Consider the following 19,497-nt stretch of genomic DNA (forward strand, 5'->3'; position numbering starts at 1 on the left):
AATTTTCAGTTGAGCTGTGCGTTTTTGCTCGTGTAATATCTCTGCTTTATTGTATTTGTTGTTTCAGCCTGCATGATCCTCCGTTGATGACTGGCGCTCTCGAGCCCAACCTTAAATTAAGAAAAGCAGAGCGAATGTTTGAAGGCATGCTTGTGGGGCCGGAGTCCTTTGCAAATATTGGAGGTAAGCATATGAAGACATTTTACACATGACGCATGCTAGCAAGAAAGTAATGTAAATCCCTGCATTTATAGTTGTAGAAGCCTTTTCTCCGCGCCCCCACTCCTCTCGAAAACACGTCCAGCTGCAACCACCGGCTGTTTAAATGTAAGCCACGACAATAAAACAGCTATTAGACAACCCGTTAGTCACACGTGGCTGAGTGAGTCCGCCACAAGCGTCAAATTCCTCGATACCCCATTTGTACTTTGAACCGGCAGAATAAGTAGAGTTTTCTCACTAAAGAGGATGCGTTCGAAGTAAGAGCGAAACACTGGAAATACTCGAGGTTGGAGACATTAAACATTATGACTTAGTGAAATCCTTTAAACAAGCGTTTGCAATGCAATAGGTCTGGCATTTTAGAAACTTTGACCTATTGCCATTGTAAATGACAGTGGCTTTTATTTATGTGTTGATTTTTAAACACATAAATAAAAGGCATTGTCTTTTAAACACATACATAAGGCATTGTCATTTACAATACCAATAGCTCAAAATCTCGCAATTGCGATACCTACTGCATTGCAAATGCTTGGTGAGCCACTGCCGCAGCGACCGTCAACGGGAAGACGGGATGCGTACGTCACGTGACACACCATAGGAGGAGCAATTGCCAGCCCAAGCTCTTCACATGCTTTCCAAAAACTCTTAAAGAACGTTGTTTGCGCTACAGTCAGTTCATGGTTCAACCTTTAGCCAGGCTCGCGTTTTGCACATCCAAAGTGAGATATAATATGTTTGGCCGCATACTTTAGTTTCAGAAAAAACAAGTGATTAAACTCAGGGCCGGTCCTAGAACTTCTGGGGCCCCGGGCGAACGGGAAGATGTGAGGCCCCTCTAATTTTCATCTAAAATCCAGTCGCGGCCAGCATGACTCGCGGGTGAGAGGTCTTGCAGGGGTTCGCGCGTAGGGTAATTTAAAAATAAAATAAACTTACCTTCCCAGGTCTCGCGTCATCTCTGCTCCTGACCTGCTCTCTTTCTTTGCTGCCTCTGACAGGAACAGGAAGCAGGCAGCCTCCCTCTCCTAAGCCAATCACAATGCTGCAATGGCAGCATTGTGATTGGTTGGGCCGCCGACCAGCCAGGCGCCTATGGGGAGGAAATTTTCTCCATGTAGGGTGCATTGGTGCCTACATCGAGAAAGGCCAGAGTGTGCATGACTGTTTGGTCGGTCCCGGAGGGCCGACCAACAGTCAGGGCCTTTATCAGGGGGCAAGGCAATCCTCCCCTGCCCTAAAGCAGACCCGCCCGCCCCCAACCAAACCCTTCTGCTTTCTCGCAGTGCGAGTAGCAGAAACATAAAATGGTAGTTTTAGCATTTTGTGTTTCAGCTTCTCGCACTGCGAGAAAGCAGTGGGGCAACGCACCTCCGCCGTAGTGGAGGAGCCGCCCTTGGTAACATCACAAGAAGTGACATCACAGAAAGTGACATCGCAGGACTATTGATCTGGTTTGGCAACCCTGAAGAGACCTAACATCGATATCAGTAACATGGACAAAAATATAAATATACAAATGAAATAAGTCCATATATTTTAAAACTGTATTAAATGGATGACATTTGTCACATTGGATGGAAAAGCTAGGTGCAGGTCTCACAAAGATGTATAACATTTACTCCTCGTTAACTGGTTGTTTCCAGATGAGTGCATGATACAATTTCCAGTTCTGCCTCATAACAGGGGGAGATCCTGTGAGGTAATGATAGCGCTGGTATGCCTGAGGGTAGCCATGCGCTTAACAAGAATTAATTAATAATAATAATGAGGGGCGGGTTCATTCAAAATATAAAATGACACAAGAGAAAACCTCACACCATGGATATAATTTTAAATTTCAAAAGGCTCCCTTATCTTTCTGTGCCATTATTGTGCTACCTTAGGATGACATTAATACTTCGTAATTTGTTTTAACATAAATCCTCTCTCTCACCAGTATCTCACACACACATGCTAAGAGACGTAGGACAATCTTTTTTGTGTGTAGGCTCTTTACTGGCCAGAATTATGTTAGGTGTAAAACACAACACATATAATAAAAAACATAAGGCCCAAGGGAGAGAATGACATTTGGACATCACAGAACAGGATCATGGCTGCAAGGTGTAGGAGAGCAGGCCTGCCGTCGTGCAAGCAAGGCAAATTGTGACTCCACACTACCCTCTGGTCACTGACTGAGCAGTAAAATACATCCATAATTTGGGTGCATTGGACAGATAACCCCAAAAGACCATGGTCCCATTGCACTTTCTACACTATTGATAGCTATGCCCTTCAGATGTCGCCTCTTGGCCTAAACATGGAATTCATGAATCTGTGCTGCCTCTCAGCATTGGACGATGACAGTGAGGCGTAGGGGAGGGTGGGCCTTCCGTGAGCTGCACAGCAGTACTGGATCATGGCTGTGCGGTGCATGGGAGAAGGAGCCAGTGACATAGTAATGTTGCCATGGACTGTGATGCAAGAAAGAGCTGTGGTGCCACTGCACCTGGTGCACTATTGTTAACTACACCCCCTGAGAGAGGACCCATGGGACTGATAGCCATGTCCCAGTGCTGCTTATCTCATAGGAGGGTGCCTCCTCTTGTGAGTGTCCAACCATGGCTGTGATGCCCATGGGAGGGAGGGCCTCTTGCAGGCCTCACAGGTCTTTAAAATGGCTGTGAGGCTGTAGCACACCAGTGGTGCCATGGTGCAAAGTGAAAGCATCTCTCACCCTCGTCCACTGGCTGCACAGTACAGTAAAGCCATAATATGCAAAGATTGAGCTTTTATTATGCCTGACCCTGGTGCCACACCACCTGCTGCACTACCGATTGCTATTCCTCTGTTAGAGACACATGCACAGGGCCACGGTCCAGTATTGTGAGAAAAATTTTAATGGACCCAGGGGTGGGGGCCCACACAATGCACGCCCATCTCCTGTGCCTCTCAACCATGGTGTAGCATTGATAGGATTAGGATAGACCCATAGGCCTATCAGCACTGAACCATGGCTATGAGGCCCAGGGGAGAGGGGCCCTCTGCAAGGCCTTTCAGTGCTACACCATGGCTTCAAGATGTGGACCCCCCCCACCATGAGCCGAGCTGTAAGGCCCAGGGGAGGGTGGTTCCATCCACTTGCATGCGCAAAGTTACGGGCCTAAACGCAAACTACAACAAATGGCCAAAAGAAGGCATAGCACGGTGGAAAAAGGCCTAGCAGCAAAGGGAGTAAAGGACCTTGTACCCCCCAACAAATCACATTATCACATTAGCCAGTGCTTGAACATGGGTGATGGAGTCCAAGCTCTAGCCTAAGATTTTGTACTGGGATATCAGAGGTTAGGTTACAAACTTTTTGTAAAATCTTCCCTTTGTGTACATTTCAAATAGGCCAATTAAAAATGGGCATACACTCAAACGAATACCTTGGGTTAGGCAACATTTTTATTTTATATATTTGCATTCGATGTTTAAAGAGTTTTTCTCTCCATAGATTTGTTTCGTAACTACTAATTAAAATGTAACACTTTTTCCCCTCAAAGCTTTGGGGACGTGTAACATTCATGCACGACTGAAATGAGGAGTAGAACACTATGAACTCTTCACCAGTAGAGCCTGACAAACATTTGCAAAACACTTAACATTTTTAACTGACCTGACACACAGCCCCTGGACTTAGAGAGCTCTTTGGAGCACAGAGATTGAAAGCTATTTACATCTAAATTACGGAAGGTGCTCCTGACTCTGCATGGTGCGTGCCCCCCTCGTGTGCTACAACACCTTCCATTCAGCCACGGACCAGCATCTCTTTCTCAGCTTATCAGCATCTGAAAGAGGGAGAGTTGCTTGTCTTCAGAATTTTTTTTACCACTGTCAGGCCCCAAAATACGTGCTAATTGGCACTGGAGTGGGAAGTGGACGGCATCCCGAATTACAAATGCAGACGGGCCTCGCGCTAACATGTGGGCTGCACGGCCCAGGGGAAAAGGGCCCCCTCCCTGTGGGTTAACAGCCATTTCCCAGTGCTGCGAGGCACAGGGTAGGGGGGGCCTCTTCCCCATTTCCTACAGATGCCTGCGAAGCCCAGGGTAGAGGCAGCCCTTCCCTGGGCCTCGCGGCGGCCGGTGGGGAAACACTTTTGCGAGGCCCCCTGTTGATGGGCCAGCTCGGGGCCCTGGGCAGCCGCCCATGCTGCCCATGCCTAGCGCCGGCCCTGATTAAACTAGCCTACTGTCACACATACTCTTTTTACGACATATGCACACCCACACCTGTGGTATATCCCGAGGGCCCCCGCAGTGCCTTGTGCGAAGGTGGTGGGTTTCTCATCTCCAACTTTTTCAAAAATCAAATTTTTATGGTATCACAAACAATTTGTCTATCAATCTCTCTACACTGCATCTTCATTTTCTGCCATCACATACATATACTTTGCATATCCCCGTCCTAATATGCATAGATGTACTTGTTTCTGTTCACACTTCAATACATCACAACATAGTAAATAGTTTATCTTGTCTCGCAAAAGCCAGCTTCGCCTCCACTCACTCATTGACTATCTTTTCCTCAGACCGTCTACGGCGCTCCTCTGCTGTTTGGCTAGGTTCGAGCTTTAAACAAAGCACATCTATACATGGGCGTCCGCAAGGGGGGCAAGGAGGGGTGCTTGCCCCCCCACCCCCGAGCAGCCCTCCTTGCCCCCCTGCAGACACCCATGCTTTTACGGACGCCTTTTGTCCGTAATTCTGGGCCCAGCAGGGTGTAGAGCTGTTCCCTGCCAGAGGCCTCAACTCCCTGATGGGGCGCCATGCATGCCTCCTCTCAGCCCCACCCCCCCATTGTCATTCTGTCTGTGGCTGATTGTCATATACAGAATGACAATGGCCAGTTTGAGCTGCTAAAGCATACATCCCACCCTGAACCAATGAGGCAGCTCAGAGGGTTGGGTATGCGCTGCCAAGACCAGCGGGTTTTTCTCCCTAAGGCCATGAAACGGAACAGGCTCTTCCTCGAGTGCCACTTGACATCACCACTGCTAGAGGTGGTGCGGAAATACACCCACCCCCTTCAAACTCGTGATCGATTGCATTCTGGTTCGTGCAGTTCTTTCCTTAATCAGCCAAAGGTGAAAGTGCAGGCTGAATCCTAAGGTGAAGTGGCAAACTAGGTCTGGACACCAAGACCTCCTTTAACACTGTGTAGCCTGAGAGCAAGGGGTCTTTTGAATGAAGTTCTGGTGAGGGAGGGGGGGGGGGGGGTTGTTAGCCGATGCATTATCCTCCCGAGTCAAAAATTGTGGTTGCAGCGTAGCCTGGATTTCAGATCCTACTAAAACGTGAACAGCCTCATGTCAACATATCTATCTGCCAGTATGCACCCCATCATGTCTGCCAGGACGTCCCAACACTGTGTTTCACTGCCTTATATCCCTCTGTACCCCACTCCCCGCGCTCACTGCCTAAAATCCCTCTACCCCACACCTCTCGCTCAATGCCTTGTATCCCTCTGTACCCCACACCTCGCGCTCACTGCCTTATATCCCTCTGTACCCCACACCTCGTGCTCACTGCCTTATATTCCTCTGTACCCCACACCTTGCGCTCACTGCCTTATATCCCTCTGTACCCCACACCTTGCCCTCACTGCCTTATATCCCTCTGTACCCCACACCTCGCGCTCACTGCCTTGTATTCCTCTCTACCCCACACCTCGCGCTCACTGCCACAACATATCCCTCTGTACCCCACACCTCACGCTTACTGCCACATATCCCTCTGTATCACACTCCTCACACTCAGTGCCTGATCGCTCACTTTACCCTGCCATTCATCTTCAACGTCTTCTCTCCCCTTCCACTCGTTCTACCTCTGTTCACCCCTTACTTGCTTTAGTACCTTACTCCTTTATCAATACCTCTACTTCTTTTCCTCTTCAGTAACATCTCTCTGACACATCTCTGCACTTCTTTTATATCAACGCACCCCTCTACCTCAGTCTTTATTATTCCCTCTTCCGTCTCTACCTGTCTCTGACACACGTCACCCTCTCTTTACCTGGCCTCTCACGTTCTACGACTGCGTTATTCTCCCCTCTTCATCTTTGATTTACCGGTCTCGGCTCCTGAATCTTTTTCTTCTACGCCTCACTTCTTTGTCTACCCTTCACCCCTCACTACCCTTCTGTTTGCCTCACTACGGTCTTTACCCGACCCACCGTTAAGTGCCTCTTCCCATTTCGCCTACCTCCCTCACAGCGCTCTCCTAGGATGCATCAGTTTCTCCCCTCACCACCATGCCTGCCTCTACCCCTCCTTACCTTTCTAATCAGCCTAATTTTCTACCTTCCTGTTATTCCTGGGAGTGAACCTTTCATTTCACGCCTCCAGTTGTATTACCTACACATTCAAATTGAGTAGTTCATTGCTGTGCTCCCAACCAGACACAGAGACCCAGTCCCCTAGCCTCTCAACATGCCCAGATATAACAACAAGCATTGGCTTAGTCAATAGGTCTCGCCTTTGGGACCTGCTGCATAACTAAATACTTATAGGGTCCCAAAGGCGAAACCTATTGGCTATACCAATGCTTGTTTTTCTCAGCTTGGCCTGAACATTACCTGATTCTGATTGTCTGCCATTTTAGCCCCGCCCCTATTGATTAACATTAGCCACGCCCCTTCATTTGCCAGGTTAGCCCCCCTGGAAAAATTTCTGCAGATACCCATGCATCTATATATGCCGCAAAGTGATGTACAGTGGAACGACGCAGGCTACATCATGGTATATAAAGATAGAAGGGCACGGAGCTTTGGTCCATAAAACAGAGTTGATAATGCTCATGCATTTTTTGTATTGAAGATGCTTTAATGAATGATGCTGGTTCGTTCCATACAGTTTCTCAGACAGGGCTTTAAGTGGGCGGAAAAAACTTGGTGTCTCAAAGGGGTTGTGTCCTTTGTTATTAGGGCGTGGCTTATAAATACGTATAGTGTACCGCCCGACTGGTATTTTGCTGTGTCTGTCAGTGCACCCACTAATATAATACAAGTAACATTTTACACCTAAAACAAGCCAGGACTATTGGCTTTGACAATGGTTGTTAGTTGCATAAGCAAAATAAGCAGCAACTGTGGCTTTGTTGTGCATAATATTGAAACGGCTTCAGTTCTGAAATTATGAGACAGTGAAAAAACGATTTTTTTTGACGGAATATGAAAGGCAGTGAAAGGTGCCATTGCTGCAGACAAGATTTCTTTTGCACCCTAAGGGAGAGGGCAACAATGGAGAGCCCGTTAGGGACCCTTCTCAGCACCTGCGATTTAGAACGGCAGGACCAGGGCCACTTAAAGCCCTGATCTTAGAACAGAAAAAGAGGATTTCACTGAGTTTCCTCGCAGCCCTTCAGCCTTCCAATAATTACAGAATATCCTGCCTCGCTCCTTTTCACAGCTGGTCATGCTGTTACACCTCTTATTCCAACAAAACAGTCAGTTCGATGCAAAACAGCATCATCTGCTGGGCGAGGGGTGTGTATGCAAGACTTCAGGCAGTTGCAGCCTCGAAAAACGCATGAAATATATACCAACCCAGGCATTTTCCAAAGTAGCACAGTTTCTAAACACTTGACTTCTTTTATTTGTAATCTCACGACCAAAAATGACGTCTCTGATTCAATTGAGTTTCCTGCTGGTGTAACCTGCAATAGTATGAAAAATGGCTTCTAGTTGGTATGACGATTGGACCCAGCTGTGTCCAGAAGCCTTTGTTCTATGGGGACAGTGTGCTCTCCACTCCAGGTGCTGGTTGGTGCGATTCTAGAGTTTTGATGTGACAGTGCATAAGAGTTTTCACCTTGTCTTCCTCAGCGTTGAAGCAGGACCTCGGTAAGTGTGACAGGAAGGAGTCCTCCAGGCTGTGATCGTCGAGACCATTCTTCCAATATTTAAAGGAAAACTACATTTCCCAAAAGGCAATATACTGTTGGCTATATGTGTAGGATGGCTGAAACAACACGACATGGAGCTACTTGCCGTTGATTTATATATATACTCTGCTGTTTTAAGAGCAGATTTACTCTTTGGCCCTCATTATGAGCGGCCAGATAAATGGCGAAGTAACAAGTTACTGCACACATTGCAATTAACCAGGTGCTGTTAAAGGGGTTATAAAGGCATCCACTCGATAACTAGATCTCAGTTCTGACGCTAGCTTCCGTAACTTTGTGATCGTAGGAAAATCACTTCATCCTGTTGGGAGCTCCATTGAAAACAATGGAGTGCTCTGGGCTTATAATGGCTGGTATAAGCCTGGAGCTCCAACATTCCAATGTTTTTGTTCACAGCTCTGGCTGTGAACAAAGGCTTCAGGGAGCCTGAGGGGATTCCAATCCCCTCACGCTTCCAAAAGGCTTTGTTTTTTTTGTTAGAACATTCTGTCCTCTAGTGGCAGAATGTTCTAATAGCCTTAGAGCCCTTCGTAGATGGGCTATACCGCTATTAAAGTCCCTCTCCCTTGTTAAAGGCCCTCGCTTTCGGCTCAGGGCCTTTAACGCTGGAGAGGGCCTTTAATAGCCGGTATAGCCCTCTACAGCGGGCTATAAGGCTATATTAAATGTCCTTGTGAATTGGCCCCATATGGTGCCTCTATCTTTTGTGGATGCATTCTTAGGAACGCACATAGTTGGTAAATATTCAAGTCTTTGTGGTCAATGCTGTGACTCCCACCTAGTGTTGCTGCTCCTGCCAGAGTAAGTTGTGAAGCACCTTCACCCAGAGCAGGCTTTGTGTCTGACACTGAGAGCACAAAGGCTCTCACTCCATGAGGTCAGAAACCTGTCTGGTGGCTGGGTGGCTGGCTGGCTGGCGGCGACCGGCGACAAGTGATCCAATACACAAGAGGTTGGTCGTTTTTTCAGGGGGCACCTCTAAGATGCCCTCTGTATTTTATAATGCATCCATCACTGGCATCAGTGTGGGTTTATTATGCTGAGTTTTGATACCAAACTTCTTATTCTTCAATAAACCACCATGGAGCTGTGGAGTTCGTGTTAACAAACTCCAAGTCCTTGTACTCAAAATGGCTTCACCGCACTTACAATGTCAGTGAATGTCACTGTAGGGACATAATGCTCATGCAGCTATGCCCTCACCTGTGGGGTTGGGCAACCTGCCTTAGGACTGTGAGGCATGCTGGAGGGGTGACTAATCCATGCCATAAGAAGTAAATACAATGGGGCTACCCTGTGTCCCTCAGAACCTGGGTGTATATATGAAAAGGCTACAATGGTTCTGCCGGGGTTGATAATTACTTTGCAACACAAGAGTTAATCAGAAATTAAACCAACTATGAGATGCTTGGAAAATTCTTATTGTATACGATTTCAAAGGCATATAAATACAGGATAATGGAGGCCGTCAAGTGAAGCGATATACAAGTGACCAGTAACGAGGTGACTTTAAGTGCTCAGTGCACGTGGTGAAGTGAATGTCATATATACAGTGAGAATAGCTACAATTCTAACAAGCAAAAATAAAGTGGTCAGCATGAGGAAGAACAATGTCTCTGGTAGGCAGCACTTTTGCTTGCGACTTTGAACCAGGAGATTTGTGAAAACCTGAACCAACATTTTGTCGACATTTCGACCCATATAATGCACTATTTGGCGGTCATAGCGGGTCTTATTCAAGACTGGGGGTGTGGTAGTAGACAGCCGGTAAAGGTGATGCTAAAGAGCGAGGTCTTTCAGCAGTGGCCAGCATCAAAGTATCTTGCAGTGGTCCAGTGCTATCCATAAGTCAAGTAGGCGGGTGGAGAAACTTAGCCTTTCCGAATGCGGGGGTGGGGGGGGGCTGTTTATTCCGAACCCAAACGTAAACCTGTCCTTAATCCTGGCAACAAGTACTTGTTCACTGTGCCACTGGATTCAAGCTAGCCTGGCTGAGGAAGGGTTGACATACCCTGAAACCGGTCCCAGGATGCTTGTTTCAAGTCTAGGGAGGACCTGGCCTGGCAGTTCGGTCTGGACTGTTCCAATGGGACTCAGGGTCAAGACTGATTTGCATATGGCTGGGTCCAAACTGGGGTGTCTTAGTGGGCAAAAGAACGATGGATTTAACCCAGATCTTTTGACAGGGGGAGAATGTTTGCATTGTCTGCATTCCGTCCATCATTTGTTTGCTGTAACACTTTTCGCCCTAAGTGGGATGGGTATGCCCAGATGTGGGTCCCTTGCTCACTATACCACTGGATTCAAGCTAGCCTGGCTGAAAAAAGGGGACATACCCTGAAACCGGTCCCAGGATGCTCGTTTCCGGTCCAGGGAGGACCTGGCCTGGCAGTTCGGTCTCAACTGTTCCCATGGGGCACAGGGTCAAGACTGATTTGCATATGGCTGGGTCCAAACTGGGGGGGGGCGTAGTGGGCAAAAGAACAATGTATTTAACCCAGATATTTTGACTGGGGGAGAATGTTTGCATTGTCAGCATTCCGTCCATTTGTTTGCTGTAACACAAGGTTGTGTGCCATGTCGCCTCTTCAGTTTGGTATGCACCAAAACATGCAGCCGGCAATGACAGTGTGCGAGTGTTAATGTGAGGGGTCTCTGAAGGTGGCACAATACATGCTGCAGCCCTCGGAGACTCTCTCAGGTCACAGGGCCCTTGTTACCAGTGGTACCTTTTACAAGGAACCCGATTGGCAGGGAACCAGGGCACACTCAGTCAAGTTAGCATCAGATATCAAGCAAAAAGTTAGGGGGTAGCCATGCAAAAAGGGGCACTTTCCTACATACAATAAAAAAGACACAAAGGAAGCTTACAATATTTATTGAAATTATTGTGCTCTAGTATGTAATGACTGCACTGCAATTAGAAAACATGCAGGTCAACAATGTGATTAGCAAAATTAAAATCCCATACACAATAAAAAGCCCTGTCATTTTAGCTGACAGATCTGCCTATGCCCTCTCTCACCATTGAAGCAAAGTGATCTATTATAGATTTCTGGGATTAGTGGCAAACCCATACCTTACATTGATAGATAGCTGTTCTACATCTCAGCTGTTGCCGCCCTCTCATCTCTATACTTTTGCTCTGCAAGAATGTCTTTCCTGTGTACGTTTTTAAAACAACACGTCCTGGGTTATATGATAAAACTTAGGTGTTCAAAGACAGCAGGTGGATTTCTCTATTATGTCTAGGTTCCAGTATCCGACCACAGAGAATAACAAGGAACAGTGTTGTTTAAGCTTGCATGAGATGCTCCGACTAAATCTCAGGAAAAGAACAAAATCTGAAAACATGAACAACCTATGACAAAAACAAGTGTGATATTTTGTAACATGTGCAAAGAAAAAGTGGCCTAAACTGTGCACAGAGCCAGGCAAATATCCAGTGCCCATTCAAAGGGGTTCCACAAGCAGTGAAACGCGGGTTGCACACAGGTAAACCAGGCTTGTCATAATGTTAACGACAATTCAAGGTCCAATTCCTGAAGTAACAAGATCCCAAAGTAGTGAAGCGTACCCTCACAACACAGCTGGAGCTGTGGTAATTCCAATGGGCTTGCAGGCGTACCATCCATTGTGAAGGAGCAAAAATAGAACCAAAATACCACAAATGAGGTTTAACAGCAGCAGGAACCCTCCGAAAACAGTACGAAAACTGGAATGACTAAAAGCTGGTATTACAATGAAAATAGCCTGTAACGAACTGACCATGTGGGAGCCTATGATCTTAAAGAAATGCCCAAGCCCGGCAGTATTAGTTGTGGTAAAATATGATTAACTAATTTGCCATATTGTAATGAGAGGTTTGTGTTTAACAAGGACTGAACCTCACTGCATGTCCTTGCAAACTGTAATTCAAAAGTTTCTTGAGCAGATGTGAGTGCAACGTCTTTTTAAATCAATAGTGTTTTAAGTCTGCTTGGCTTGTTAAAATCTGTCTTCAAAATTGGAATGGAAGGCTGTAACTGGCTATCTATAACTTCTTGTGTAGGAGGGAAAGGGACATTATTACAACATGTGACGTTTTGGGAAACCGACAAAAAGAATGGGATCCCAGCTCACATTCCACACCAGTCTTGATCACTTAACAATAAATAACTTTCACTTGGAAGTACAGTATAATAAGTGGAAGTATTGCAGGAGCTGGTATTCCTTTTAGAAAGCAGGCCAAATTCGCTACTGAAACATTAAATGCTCTGCGTAAGGTTACATGCTTGCAAATGAGTGACTGACTTACAAAAGAGTCCGATTCTTTTCCAGTAAGGAAGACCTGTTTGCCGGCACGTTCCCAACAATAGGAAAAGAGAAGTGACCATAATTCATGAATGAAGCTGCCAACTAGGGGTTAATATCTACCGACCGTGAAATATTTCATGCAGACTGTGAACTCAAATTTTGAAATAGGTAAAGATATTTCGCCGTCTAATAACCAGACAGATAAAGGTGTTTCAGCTATTAATAATGGGAGCTGTTCTCACTTCTCCAAATGCAACACTATAGGTGGCTTCTTTCTTTGCCATGAGTTGTTTGCATGTTAAATTAAATGGCAAAAATAAGTTACTGGACTTTTAATAGCACCAGGGTATGCAGCCATTTTTAAGGGTTTGAAGTTTCCAGCTAAACCGCATAATAGATCTAAGCTGCCTTTGCCCATAATTCAATGTCGAAATGTCATTTTGCATAGTATCCATAACAGATGACATAATGGTATTCAAATTATAAATGCAAGAAGACAGTGATTTAATACTATAATCAACACCTGCCAGCACTTTATCCAAATTATCTGGATCAATTTATGTTAAACGTGTGGCAATCTCCATTTATGATAATTTCCAAATTTCATTATATGTACCATAAATAAATCTTCTAGAACGTGGGCCCTTAGGGCCTAATAAAAATATCTGATAAATCCATGTCTAAGGACAGAAGAGAAAGATTTTGTTTCACTGCAGACAGTGTGTAATGTTACAACCATTTTTTACACCATTTCCCCACTGAATGAGTGGCAACATTACCTGAATGCTGTTAGTGGGAACATCAGGGGTGGGTCAACTTGTCTTGAAACCCAGTGTAGAAATACGAAAACGAGCATGACAACCATTTTTGTCTACTGGCCACAATAACCACCCATGAGGACCTGAAAGTGTGGAATTGAATGTACCATTCTGCAGCATACTATTGAGTTGTTTTTCAGTGTAATTTGCTAAACTTAGCCAATTGTCGAAGCGAGCAATGGAAGGTATATCTGGGGCTTCCGTTTCTTTAGTTTTAATGAGCCCCAGACATGTAATCTGCTGGACTGTGTCATTCAGGAAGATCATTTGTGTTGGGATTAAACCTGTGTGAAACAAAGTTTCCGTCCCCTGAACTTGCCATGGTTTGTGTTTGCCAAATCAATTTTAACTCAATTGTGTCCTTCCAGTAATCGTAGCCTTTAATGGCTAATGGGGTAGCAAACAGAGCTGTGGATATTAGCTTAGTTCGTCTAAGCATATATTTCTTTGGTTGCTTAGGGACTACTTTGATATAATATAATGTTGAATCTGAGGTATCCTATCCAGAAAAATAAGTACTATTGTCTTTGTATATTTTGGAACCCTTGTGTGTAATTAAAAAAGGTACATTGAACACTGGCCCCGGTGTAGAAAATGATGGCCATAATGCCGATAACAGAACAAATCAGCATAATTAGCAGAATTAAGGTACAGATCCTCTGATTCGAAAACAGTATAATATTACAGCTCCAAGAGCATGGTTGTAGGAAGCTGTATCTGTATATACTATACCAAAGTAAGGTATAGTGTGGACAGAGTCCAGTGGATCCTCAGAGATTTTACAGAGGTTAAAGTAGATAATAGTAATGCTCTCTTTTGTGGTAGTGTGAGCAAGTAGTTAGGCTTATCAGAATGCTGTGTTAAGCATTTGTTGTACACACTCAATAACTAAATCTGAGACCAGTTTGTAAAAATAACATTGTTGTATGTTTATTACTTAGAACCAAAGATGCTTAGTTGCAGGAAAATAAGTTTGGCAATATTGCAATTTTATTTTGTCAACTTATTTTATTGGTTTTAGATATACAGTTCAGGGTTCTGAGCATTATATGGCAACACGTCTTTAGTAGTAAGCATCAAATATATACATTACTTCTTAGTCCACATGTACATTCTGGATCAATGAAATTCCCCCAATCTGTGACGTAAATACTAACCCTCAACATAACTCGAACTGTGCAGTGAACCTGTATAATGTATGCTCTCTGTCACACATCTAGCTGGTGTGTCCATATGCGAGTCAATAGATTCTCTGTTCTCATATCAATGTTATCACCTCTATAGCTAGCTGATCTTCTGCTTCGCTATACGTTTTCAGCTGTATATTTCTATAGGTGGCACATTGTGGGACTTGGCCCTTTCCCCAGAATTTTTCGCTTTTTATTCCCTTAATTTAGGATGTCCCCCATAGTAACAAAAGTGTATAGGCCTTGTGTAATGGAGGAAGCCCTGTGTAATGTCAAAGTAATGTTAAGGTGCAGGTGCTTCCTTCCCCTAACATGGCTGCCACTGACCCCTGCTACTGCAGCGCGGTCTTTGTGGGTGCATTCTAGTGGTCAGGAGCTGGCTAGAACCCTCCAAACAATGTATCAATACTAGCCTGCCAGCCTGCCCATAGCCAGAATGGTGGAACCACCTAGAACCACCTGGAACCTTCTGGAACAGGTGAGGTGACACCAACTGCCACTACCAACTGTCAACTGGCACTATAAAAGGAAAGGGAGAGAGACTTTCCTGGCAGACTGAGGGAGCGCAGACCTGGGGGAGAACCTACGCAGGAGCTTTAGGCGGTGGGGCCTAGACAGGGGCCTATGACACTGGTAGAGACAGGGCCTAGGTGCTGCCTATCAAGTGTTGAGGTATCCTGAATTTGCCCCTCTGAACTGGCCCGGCGGAAGGGGAACCCCCGGTCTGCTTGAAGGGAACTGGCTGAGGAGACTTGATACCAGCCATCATCTCCAAACCCCCCCCCCCCCCCTTCAAGGAACCAAGAGACTGAAACTTACAAGGGCGCAAGAAACATAAAGCGATAAGAAGAAACCAGGCGCAAGGAACATAAAGCGCCAAGAAGAAACAAAATCACCACAGAACTATTAAGAAATCAACCAGGTATTGGCGCTGTGTCGCTCCCTGCGCTCCCTGACGCCACCTGGGATCCCTTTTTGCTGGATTGCCATTGTTGTGTGATCTGTCCTGTGGAACCTGCTGACCTGCTTCCAACTAAAATAAACTGTCTGCTGGCTAAGCGCTCTTATTCCCTGGCGCTAGCACCCTGAACTACCTGTCCTGAGTAAAGTACCCCACTGAAGTGAATGCTAAGCGCTCCTCCTTCATAGCGCTAGCCCTGAACTGCCAAGCCTGTCTAAAGCTGACCTGTACTGCTCTACAGCGCTCCCTTGCCGTGCCCTCAGAAGCGCTGTGAGCCTAAAGACTGTTGCTGCCAGGAGCGCTATTATTGTAACTGCGCGCGAAGCGCTGTGGCCCCCTCTGCGCTGGGACCGTGTGGCAACTCACCCCCCCACTCACCGCTGCAGCCCGGGTCCTCGGAGAGCTCTGAGTGGGAGGCCGATTCACTCCCTGACCTAGGGGATATCTGGCGCTGCCTCGCGCTGTCGCGAAGTCCTGCTGCGGCCCTCGTCACTGCCACGACCAGGTGTTCGGGTTGAGGAGGCTCCCCGCTGGGGACATAGTTACGGTGACCTCCGGTACCAGGAGAGGGCCGCCGGAGTCCGCAAATTCCTGTCAGGCCGCCTTAGGCCTGAAGCCGGTATCCCGCATCACGTGACGGGGGCGCGTCACTAGGTCACGCCCCCGCCGCGCTGTGATTGGCCGCGTGGCCGAGCCCCTGTCAAGCGAGCCTCGGATTGGCTCTGGGGCTCGGCACACGCTATTGCTGCCCCGCGATTGGCCGCTGGGGCCAAGACCCTCCGGCGCCATAACCTGATTGGTTCCCTGGCCGAGGGCACTACAGAAGGCCCGGGAACAGCCTGCATCCACCGAGGAAGGAAAGCGGAGCCCCTTCCTGCCACCAACAACGCCGGAGCCCTCCCCCAGCCCCCGGAGCCTACGCAAGGGCCCGAGAGGCCGAAGGGAAGAAGGTAAACCCCGGGGAGGTGGGCGGAAGGCAGGAGAAGGCCCAGAGTTCGCCCCTCCCCGGGAGTAAGTTGAAGTTGGGCCCTGCTGGCCCTAATTTACAGCGCAGGGCGGCAAACCCGCAGGGAGGAGGGCGGAAGGCCCCGGGTGGCCCTGAGCTCGCCCCTCCCTGAGGGAGAAGACTGTTGTTGGGCCCCGTTGGCCCGAATTGGCCCCTGCCAGTACTTTGAACTGGGAGAGAGTCCTACCAGCCACATCTGGGCCTGAGAGTGAGATAGTTAACTCCTCGGTAGGGGTCGGATACTGGTCTCATTCCCAGGGATCCCCTAGTTGCCTTGAGATCTGGCGAAAGAACTGTGCCCTCCACTAACTACGGTATGTGGGCCTAAAGAAATGTGGGTTTACCTAATGTGATGTTGCCTGAGCTTTAGTGACATGGGTAATCCGGAGAGTTGAAATGTTTCTCCCCACCTGAGGCAATACATCTTCTTGCTAGAGGAAAGGTTTCGGTCCTGCCTCATTAAATAATTAATTTTACCTGCTGAAATGATTCTCTTTGCCTAATGGATGGTCATGCCAGGTTTCTAAAGAAATGTTTATACCTGCATAAGGAGATGTTTATTCTTGGATGATAAAATGTTTTACTCCTGCTTCAGGGAATGTGTTACCTCAGGCCAGTGCAGTGTTTCCTGGAGGCCCTTAGTTGCTCAGTGAAATGTTTACTGCTGAACAGTGCAACGATATTCCTCCTGACTAATAAAAGGTGTAAGTTCCTGGTTAGCGCTGCAATCCCGGAATGCCTACAGGTATCTATTGAAATGGTTACCCCTGCTGAAAGAAAGGTTGACCAAATGCCTATGGGGCTATAATGGAAGTGGTTAGTTACTTAATGGAATGTTCAGCCCTAATGCGATACTCCTTCTTGCCTGATGCAGTGGTTATCTGGTATTAATGAAATACTAATCTAAGCCTTATGTATGGTTACCCTGGCCAGATGAATGGTTACTCTTACCTGATGAGGTGTGGGGTAATTCTGGCCTAATGAAATGTTTTACGTTGGCCTCATAGGAAGTTCTACATCTGCTTAGGGGGAATGTTCTTTCTGGCCTACCAAAATGTATTATAGCTTATGAAATGTGTAGCCAAATGTGTAGCCCTAATCTAGGAAAGTGTTAGATGCTCCTGCTTAATGCAGAGTTCCCGAAGTACTTTCAGCTACTACAGGGGATGTTTAATGCGGAGTAATGGAATGTTTCACATCTGCTAACTGAAGGTTTTAGCCTTAATGAAATGTATAGGCTCCTATTTAGTGCTGAGGAATGAAAAGGGGAATTAGCTGGTCAAACCTGCTTTGGGCAGGTCCTAAAAGAGTACTGTTGCTGGGCTAAAGCGTTCTATGCCCAGGAAAAGGTTATTCTACACGAATGAAATGTTCTACCATTGATGAAATATTTTACTCTTATTTAAGGCACCATTTATTCCTGAGCTAGGAAATGTACTGCGGTAAGGAAATGTTATTTCTTCCCAGACAGGATTATTGAAATGTACTGATGGAAAGCTTTGAAGGAGATATTTATGCCTTTGTTGCCAAACTTATCCTGAGTGGGATGCAATGTTATCTGATTGTCTTTTAAAGAATCTCTTGCAGGTGCTGACAAGGAGCAAGGCTGAGGTCAGGCCTGTGTTTATTTAATATTTGTTATTTATCCAATATTTAATATTTATGGAATATCTAATATTTATTCAACTGAAGTTTAATGCCAAGTGTTGACACACAGGTATCTGAAAAGAGAGCTAAGAAGCTAATTTTATGATGAATTCCTAATACCTTGATCCTGCTCTATCTTAATAAAGTTGACTTGAGTTTTTACACAAGCTTACTGAAGTGGTGTCACTAATTGCGTGCCCATGTTTCTGACCCAGTGGTTGAGTGTGCTGTATGGTCGTTTAACACATATGCTTTCGGATGCCTACCCGCTCGTGCCATGCTACCCTCGGGGAGCTGGTGACCCCAGTTCCAACACACATCTTGCCCAAATTTTGGTGTATTTCTGCGGGCATCCACGAGCTGTGACGACGGAGTTACAATTCCTTTATAAGATCCATACCCGCCTTCCATAGTGCCACTCTGGGTGGGTTCTCCGCCTTCCATTGTTTGGCAATGTCTCATTTTGCTAAGGTGAGACCGAGGAACAACAAATGTCCTTTTTACTGATTTCCCCCCTATGGTGTCTGTACTATGCAATAGTTTAAATTTTGGAGATCTTGGTATGTCCCATGTGAACACCTCAGTCAGACAATTTATTACCCCGCGCCAGAAACCATCTAGAACGGGACACAACCATGTTGTGTGTATGAACGTACCCTCTGCGTAACATCGTAGACTGAGCAGAGATGCATCAGTCCCGCCCTCCATAGCCTATGTCTGGTGTAGTACACCCTGTGTAATATTTGAACTGGATGAGGCGAAGTCAAGACTATTAGTGACAAGAGTTTGGTAAATTTTGGAAATTTTGTGATCTCCTAGATTTCCCATCAACAGTTTGCCCTCTAATGGGCTGAATTCTGGTTTGGTAGTCAGGTCTTTGATATATGGGTGGAGGGCATGTTACAGTTGCAGGAATTTATAAAATTGCGTATTGGGCATGGAGAAGTATTTACAGAGGCTCTTGAAGGATTTTAGTACTGTTCCCTTTATGACGTCTCCAAGTGTAGAGATTCCGATTCTGTCCCAGTTTCTGAATCCCTGGAAGTCCGTCAGTTGCAGAAGCAGACGATTTTGCCAACGCGGAGTGGCTTATGTAGGATATGTCAAGGTTTGTCAGAGTTATAGATATGTTATGGAATAGCTGAGAAAAGATAATCTCACTTTATATTCTGTACAAGAAACTTGACCCACAGATGCCCAGTGTTTTTATCATATTCTTAAGGGTGATGACACTATGAGCAAAATTGGAACAAAGCTTGGAGCTTCAACTGCCGAACCTGTGCAGTTTCTAAAAGGATTTGCTCAGACAGAAGAAGAATGTGACTTCAAAGACATCGAAAAATACCTTGTGCATGTGTGGAAAACGAGTTCTGACTGTCACACATTTGACTAACTATGCTAAAAGACCTTCGCATGTCATATTCTGTGT

General features: G+C 46.1%; 1 protein-coding gene across 2 annotated transcripts in view; it reads left to right on the forward strand.

The window, feature by feature from the left end:
- Positions 1 to 19,497, forward strand: part of APMAP (adipocyte plasma membrane associated protein) — a 484,771-nt gene that overhangs the window by 148,746 nt on the left and 316,528 nt on the right. For both annotated transcript variants that reach the window (XR_015296645.1, XM_086927147.1), the window contains exon 3: positions 68 to 183. Coding sequence is in view for 1 of the 2 variants with exons in the window: in XM_086927147.1 (XP_086783273.1) it covers positions 68 to 183 (116 nt within the window). In the remaining variant the exon portion in view is untranslated. The remainder of the gene's footprint in view (positions 1 to 67; positions 184 to 19,497) is intronic.

The sequence above is a fragment of the Lissotriton vulgaris genome, chromosome 6 (assembly GCF_964263255.1).
Source record: "Lissotriton vulgaris chromosome 6, aLisVul1.2, whole genome shotgun sequence".
NCBI classification, from domain to species: domain Eukaryota; kingdom Metazoa; phylum Chordata; class Amphibia; order Caudata; family Salamandridae; genus Lissotriton; species Lissotriton vulgaris.